Below are 7712 nucleotides of genomic sequence, written 5' to 3' on the forward strand. Positions count from 1 at the left end.
TTATTTGCAACATGTCAGTAACATAACTGAATATAAAAAGAGCATCTTACAGAGGCAGAATTTCAAAGTGGTAAAGCTGGGCAGAGCTTGGTTGAATGTGGCATGTTGTATAAAAGCGCTATGAGTCAAGCTAAGAATCAGTCCATTTACCATGAATAAAAACCAGATCCTATATCACACAAGAGTGGGACAAAATTCATCTGCCAAAAGATCTCCTCAGTTCCCAAGATGGGTTTATTTTGCACAGTCACTGTACATGTACATACCACTACCTCTCCACTACAGCTGCTACAATATTTATAGTAAACTGTACTGATTTATTCTTTTCTTATTTTAAATAAATATATATTTTCTTTATTTATATAGTTCATCTTATTGTTATCTAAGTGTTTCTTGTGTGCAATTTTACCTTTCTATGTGCAATATTGAGGGGGCTCTGAGCCTAAGAATTTAACTGCTGGTAGTAATGTGCCATTGATACCTTTATATGACAAATAAACGACTTGAAAATCTGAAAGTTGAACTTGAAACTTGGATGCTATATAAACATGGCCCTGTCCCTGTGGCTACAGTCAAATTCAAGGTGACATTTTTTTCCCTTAAAATGATTTTTTTTTTTTTTCAGTTTAAACATTTGACACATGTTCTATGTACACGAGTTGTAATAATAGCTTATATGAGCGTCAGTATTACCGAATTATGTATTACCTGTCCAGGTAAGCAAGTCGGAGTTTATCTAATCTCCAAAAGTTGATTCTGTTCATCTGGACGTAGCGTTTTGTGGGAGAAACGTTTCGTCACTCATCCAAGTGACTTCATCAGTCTCAGCTGACTGCAGGTTTCCCCAAATCTTATAAACAGTACATTTGCATATTAACTGAAACCAGCCCACTGAAGGAACAATGGGCTGGGAGGTCAGTTCCTCTGAATCGAGAAGGGGGCCTAAGGGTACATCTTTCGCTAAGGGTACATCTTACAATGCTGTGATTGCAGCAATTCCCCAACTCTCTGTGAATGGTACTCATGGCCAATGATCAGTGGTCTTTGATCAGTGGGTTTTGGTCAGTGGTTGTTGATCAATGGTCATGAGAATTTGCATAATTATGATTAAGGAACTGACCTCCCAGCCCATTGTTCCTTCAGTGGGCTGTTTTCAGACATTATGCAAATGTACGATTTGGGGAAACCTGCAGTAAGCTGAGACTGAAGAAGTCACTTGGATGAGTGACGAAATGTTTCTCCCACAAAACGCTATGTCCAGATGAACAGAATCAACTTTTGGAGATTTACTTTCCTGGATGATTGAGAATGCAGATGTTTATCTAATGTTACCTCTATGCGTTTAGGGTTGCCAACCGTCCCTTAAAAGACGGAATCGTCCCGTATTTAGAAACACAAGTACACGTCCCGTATTGAGCTAATAAGGGACGCACTTTGTCCCGTAATACAGTGAGAATCAAAAGTAGTCTATAAATGTTTATGGAATTAACGCTTTGTTTGAAAACATAATTCCCAGCCCCTCTCCTGCTTTGTGACCAATGAGCTGACAGCACACTTATGACAATTCAGATTACCGCTCATCTCATTGGTCGAGGAAAGGTCGCTTACAGAGAAAATACCGGAAGACAACAGTTGACCACAACAAGAAGCATGGCCAACAGGGGAACAAACGCAGACACTGCGGTGCAAGTCTCGGACGACAGTAAACCTAAAGCTGGGCAGACACTGTGCGATTTTTTCAGTCACGTTATTCAGCTCCTGCTCAAACTGCACGATTGACGCGCAGGGGTTAGAAGCTGGTAGGTCACGATGCAGGGTCTCACACTATACCGCCCGATGCTCTGATGCGACCCGAGTGCTCACACTGTGCCTCCATAACATGAAGGTTATAACAGAAAATCTGTCGCTCTCTCTGTCTTTCACTCACACAGACACACCACCACCATCAACTTTGCTAAATTGCTAATGAAAAACATTGATCAGGCAGCTGTGATTGAGCAGCAATGTAAATCCAACTATTTTCATGGTTGTTGTGGTCGTGATAATTTTGTGATGCCACATCGAAAAGGCTCGGATGAGCTTTCCAAAGTTCTACAAGTTGTGCCTCCATCGCTTGTGTCCAGATCACAGGCTGCACTGCCGTGCTGCGCCGTCTTTTTCACCGACGTTTACGTGTTTGCGCGCGAGCAGTGTGAGCGGCTGTGGTGACACGTCACGAGCGATTGATGATCGGGAGCTGGTCGTGAGGTGTTAATCGCTTCTCGTTACCCCACGTATACTACACGATGCACGATGAAGGCCAAAATCGGGCCGATCACCAAATCGGTTGCACGACTCAAAAATCGTCTCAAAATGGGCCAAAGATCGCACAGTGTAAGCCCAGCATCAGAGCAGCAATGTTTGTTCCCCTCAGAGAAAGAAAAAAAGGAGGAATGGGAAAAGGGAAACACCTGGCTGGGAAAGTGCACGATAACACCTATACAGCGCACTGCACTGTGTGCCGGCGCACTTTTTCCATAGGCATGCTTCTAGTGGTGGCACATGAAGAACATGAGGGGCGTGAAAGCTCGGGGAACCCTTAACCAATTTCTTGTCCACCAGGCCACGGCAGAAGCAGATATGGTATGTAAACATTGGGGTTAATATGGGCATGTGCAGTGAATATCAGCGCTATGTGGCCAGAAGTGTGATAATATAATTTATTTTGTGTAATAAACAACTGCAAGGATAGATGATTACAACAAATAGATGACTAATACATAAAAGTAATACATAGATGAATAATGATGATGAGTTATGATGCGCAATCATGGGAACAAGCGGGTTTACAAACAGGAGCAGCTGATTAGCTTTAGAAAAGCTGAAATAATACCTCAACTGGAGCCAATTGTACTAAATGCACTATATGTGCACTGTTACAAGAATATTTTTCGTTCTATTGTTTTCTATTAATTTATATAATTTTAAGTTAAGCAGGACAGAGTTCTTTTAAAGAAAGATTTACTTATATTCTCAAAAGTTAAGCATGACAGGCTTCTGTTTAAGAAAGAGGCCTGTTTTACTGTGTTAATGTTGTCATTTTGAGCTAAAAATAAATGGCTAAATGATCATTTGTTTCCCATACGGTCATATCACAAAGAATATGCATCTGCTTAAATCAAATTCAAGTCAAATGGTTAAAAAATAATTTTACACACAAAAAAAAGAGCTACCACACTGGGAAGGGTGAAGACAACTGGGTCGCCCGGCCCTGGCCACGAGGTGTCCCTTATTTATCTTTCAGGGAGTTGGCAACCCTATATGCGTTAGAAGTCCGTACATTTGTCAAGAGGGTCAAACCCATAACAGCAGCAAATAACACTCCCCAAAAACATGGATATGGCTCCTTCATGCGGTGACCTTATTTACTGCCTGCTGAGTTGAAGCTTGTGTTTGTAGCCGCTTGAAATTGTGTCGAATCTGCTGTGCGAGTCCACAGCCAGCGGAGCAAGATGGCGGTCCCTACGAAACAGTGAGTTGCAGACATGCTAGCATGATTATAACAACATGTTATTATATTGTTTCAGGTTGTTACGGTAAAGCTTAGAGTCGTGCTAAAAGAGCTTATTTCACTATATCAGCCGTGTAGTACCAGCTCGGGGTTTTGTATAAAAACGTCGGCTCTCCTTGCAGCTAGCGACCCAGCTAGCGAAATGCTAACGTTATGCTAGTCTCTCTCATAACTTATTAAACAGCAGCTCCTTAACGTTGGTTATCAAAAAACCCGTTTTGTGTTTTTCATGGTTACCACTCCTCTGTCAGCTTATTATTTTTTTTAATTTTATTTTAACCCGAACAGATGGTTGTAGTTGGGAAGAGTTCACAGCAAATGCTAGTCATTCAAAATACAATTTGGTCTATTTCGTAAAAAAACAAACAAATAATATGCTTGCTTGGTGTCACAGTCAGTTTAAAGCCTTTGCTGTTGTCCCCATTGAAGATGCATAATCATTATGATAACCAGTGAAAGCTTGTCAAATGTGCCGTTGAATCTGTATGCTATACAGATCATTTGTATAACTCTACACATGTATACATCTGTGCGTTTGTGCGTAGTACATCTGTATATTTGCTCTCTGTATAGCAATATAAACATCTGTATACTTATTTGTCAGAATCCGTTCATAATGATTCCTACCTTTTAAACTACCCTTATCTGTGTATAATCGCACTTTTGCACTTACTGCTCTTGCACTTCTGATTCGATGTAAACTGTATTTTGTTACCCTGTACTTATACATGTGTAATGACAACAAAGTTGAATCCTAATCTTAATCCTAATTTAAGAACCTCTGTTTCGTGATTATCCTCAGGTATGGGCTCATTTTGCCACAAAAGAAGGGATTATCAAAGACCACTACCTTACCAAAACCCTCTGTATTCGATGATGACTCCGATGAAGAGGTGGGTAAACAGATTTGTTATAAACAAGACATTACAATTTGTACTTTGTCACTTAGTAAAATGAATTTTATTCAAGTATTTTGTCTATTAAGAAACTGAAAATAAATAATAAAGAAGTTTATCCACTAACTAGCTTGCTTGTTAGCAGGCTTCTTTCTAAATATACTGAATTTATTTTTGTATGTTTTTTCCCTCAGACCTCAGTTGGGGAAAGCCTGCAGAGAGAATCTATAAAAAAGAAGATGATGAAACAAGTAAGAAGAAAAATTAAAAGATTCAATTAAATTAAAAACAAACAAACAGTGATTTGATGCCTTCATCTTTCTGTCTTCCACTTTCCTTCTTTCTGAAGACGCGTCTGGAGATGCAGAAGGCCCTGGAACAGGACAGTACTGTATATGACTACGATGCTGTGTACGATGACATTCAAAAACAGAGACTAGAGACCAGCAAAAAAATCCTGGGAGGCACAGACAAAAAGGTAAATTAATTTATGCTGAATGCTTATAAAGCTGTGCTTGAAAACTAAGCAGCTGGAGTAGTAACAAAACCTCAGTGCTGCTGTTCGGTTCAAGTTGTTTTCTGATGTCCATTTGACGTAATATATGAGATGAAAATTTGTCTGTCTCTCTTTGTTACAGCCAAAATATATCCACCAGTTAATGAAAGCAGTAGAGGACCGAAAGAAAGAGCAAGAACGAAGGGAGGAGAGGAAGATTCAGAAGGAAAGAGAAGCAGAGGGAGAGAAGTTTGCGGATAAAGAGGCTTATGTTACATCCGCCTATAGGCAAAAACTGCAGGAACAGAAGGAGGAGGAGGAGAGAGAGAAGAGAGAGGCAGAGATGGAAGGTTGGAGTGATACTTAGCAGTTGTTATTAATGTCTGTGAATGACTGATGCAACTTTTTGTAATCTTTGAGCATTTTGGATATTTTAAATACAAAGTATGTGTGATTTGTTAAAATTTGTGTTTACTTAGCTGCTTTGGATGTGAAGAAACAAAAAGACCTGAGTGGCTTTTATCGGCACCTGTTGAATCAGACTGTAGGAGAGGAGGCAATACCAGATCGCTCTGCGAACAAGTCAGTCATAGCTTCTCATTACTTGCTCACCGATGAACATGTGCATGTTTTTTTTTTTTTTTTTTCGGAGTCTTTATTATATCACTGTTTCTTTTACAGACCTCAAACTTCAAAGGATTCAAAAGACACAGAAAAGACTTCACCTGCTTCCTCGCCTCCATCCAATGAAAATATCCCAAGTTCAAGCAGTGACATCGAGGAGGCACATGAGCAGAAATCTGGGTTTAGCAAGCCTGGGGGCGGCTCTGCACACTCAAAACGCCAGTACAGGCAGAGGTCACCTTCATCAGGGAGCGGTGACGAAAAGGAGAGGGAAAAGGAGAAGGAGCGAGACAGACATAAAAAGAGCCACAGAGACCAAGACAGAGCAAGGAATAGAGAGAGAGAGCGAGAAAGAGACAGAAACAGGGGAAGGGAAAGAGATGACAGGCATGGAGAAAGAAGAAGCGACAGAGATAGAAGGAGAGACAGAGACCGAGGTAGAGAAGACGACAGAGGTAGAGGAGGCAGAGGTGATACCGAAAGGGACGACAGGCATGGAAAGAGGGAGAGGAGCTCCAGAGAAAGAGAACGGGATAAGAATGGGGAGAGGGAAAAGAGAAGGAAACCGGATGAAGACAAGAGGAAAGACAGACATCTGGAGGAAGAGCAGGCACTACGGAAGGAACCAGAGAAGGAGAAGGGCATGAACAAGGAAGAAAATGAACTTGAAAGGAAGGAAGAAGTTGAATGCACAATAGAGAACAAAGATGAGCAGAAAAATCAAGGTGAGGAGAAAGAGGAAGCGGAGGAGAAGACAAACAAGTTTGCAAAGCGCAGCACAGATCAGACTGTGAGTTCGGCAAGAGAGAGGTACATGGCCAGGCAGATGGCCCGCTCTGCATCTAAAAGCTATATCGAGAAAGAGGAGGACTGAGAGCACACACAGAAAACATCTCCAAACTGCACTCTGTGTTTTGAGAATATTTATATTTTGTTTAAAAGACATCCCTTAAAAAAGCAAATGATTTTTTCTTTCTTTAAACACTTAGTGCTAACTGAACCTGTAGGGTGGTTCCTACTGAAAAATAAACATTTTAACATCTTAACATGAAGCTGTATGTAAGAGACTTATTTAAATGTTTAGGGGGAAAATCCTCAAACTGGAGGAAATTGGGAAAATGTATTTTTAAGGACTATTTTTCACTGTGGGTTAATGCATACATGGTGGACTAGTGGGGCTTTAAGACTAGAACAGGATGAACTGCAATGTTTGTGTTCATTTTAAAGACCATCCTCCCACTGCAGCAATGTGGATTTTTGATCTTCATAATGTTTCTGAACAGCAGTAAAGCTCAAACTGAGTAAGATGACAGTACTTGTTAGTAGGGTAAGTTTATTGTTGGTTATAGTCTTTTCATGGTTAATATGATTATAGTACATTACCAACCTTTTCCTGTAACCACCATACAATGAACAGACTGAAAGTGTGCAAATATTTCACAGTCCCTGGCAAAGAAATGCAGATTCGTGTTTTATCTTTGTAAAAATAAAAATGTTGAATATGAGGGGTTTTTTCTAGAGAGCCTCTTGTATCCTGTCCTAAATGAATGAGTGTAAATCGTACGTTTTATCTCAGCTGCTAAACTGCAGATTTGACTTCTGAACTGGTGATGTGTTCATTCACTTTTTATTTTTCTGGTGTATTCAGTGATGGACTAATAAAATAAGGTCTGATTCACAGTTTCTACTGCTCCTGGTCAGACTTAATTCCATACTGAAATAAGTACAAAAGAGAATTCAGAGGGTATCATTTTTTATTGCTATATAATCATTGCAAAGGAAAGTTGGAGATACAGAGAATTGACAGTTAAACATATTTATTTGCTTTCACCATTAATGCTGCTGAGTCACTATTATGCCTATTTCACAATATGTTTTACTTAACATGGGCATTTTTTTAATGTATAATTTGCTCAAACACAGATATTGATCACTGTTAACTGTCAAATAATCAGTTTGCTCATTTGTGTCACAACAATATTAAACAAAAAAGGAAAAATAAAGAAAATGGTTTACATTTTTTGGTCTAAATACTTTGGGGATTCCGCAAGTAACCCCCCCCCCCCCCCCCCCCCCCCCTCTGAAAAAAAAAAAAAACAAACTGCACCCCTTAAGCTGGCTCTAAAACCTAGTTCTAGTATGTTAT

The 7712-nt window shown here is 39.9% G+C and overlaps 1 protein-coding gene across 2 annotated transcripts; it reads left to right on the forward strand.

Annotated features, from left to right (window-relative positions):
- Positions 1 to 1654: 1654 nt before the first annotated feature.
- Positions 1655 to 7249, forward strand: nsrp1 (nuclear speckle splicing regulatory protein 1). 2 transcript variants are annotated; one of them, XM_085420827.1, is made up of 7 exons: positions 1655 to 2622; positions 4353 to 4443; positions 4641 to 4697; positions 4796 to 4924; positions 5085 to 5292; positions 5422 to 5524; positions 5624 to 7249. In XM_085420827.1, exons 3-7 carry the CDS (start codon positions 4686 to 4688, stop codon positions 6438 to 6440), a joined length of 1269 nt encoding a protein of 422 aa, XP_085276953.1. In that variant the 5' UTR covers positions 1655 to 2622; positions 4353 to 4443; positions 4641 to 4685; the 3' UTR covers positions 6441 to 7249. The 2 variants fall into 2 exon arrangements, with proteins under 2 accessions (XP_085276953.1, XP_085276952.1); XM_085420826.1 differs by lacking the exon at positions 1655 to 2622 and adding an exon at positions 3287 to 3511.
- Positions 7250 to 7712: the final 463 nt, after the last annotated feature.

This window comes from Rhamphochromis longiceps, linkage group LG10 (assembly GCF_057381845.1).
Source record: "Rhamphochromis longiceps isolate RC_006_pf linkage group LG10, R_longiceps_female_GT1.1, whole genome shotgun sequence".
Classification (NCBI taxonomy): domain Eukaryota; kingdom Metazoa; phylum Chordata; class Actinopteri; order Cichliformes; family Cichlidae; genus Rhamphochromis; species Rhamphochromis longiceps.

Excerpts from the sequence above, each read along its gene's own strand:
- nsrp1 (XM_085420826.1), top strand. The coding sequence starts at position 3,492 with ATGGCGGTCCCTACGAAACA. Across the intron at positions 5,293-5,421 it reads GAGAGAGGCAGAGATGGAAG|CTGCTTTGGATGTGAAGAAA; the intron begins GTTGGAGTGATA and ends GTGTTTACTTAG. Across the intron at positions 5,525-5,623 it reads CCAGATCGCTCTGCGAACAA|ACCTCAAACTTCAAAGGATT; the intron begins GTCAGTCATAGC and ends TTTCTTTTACAG.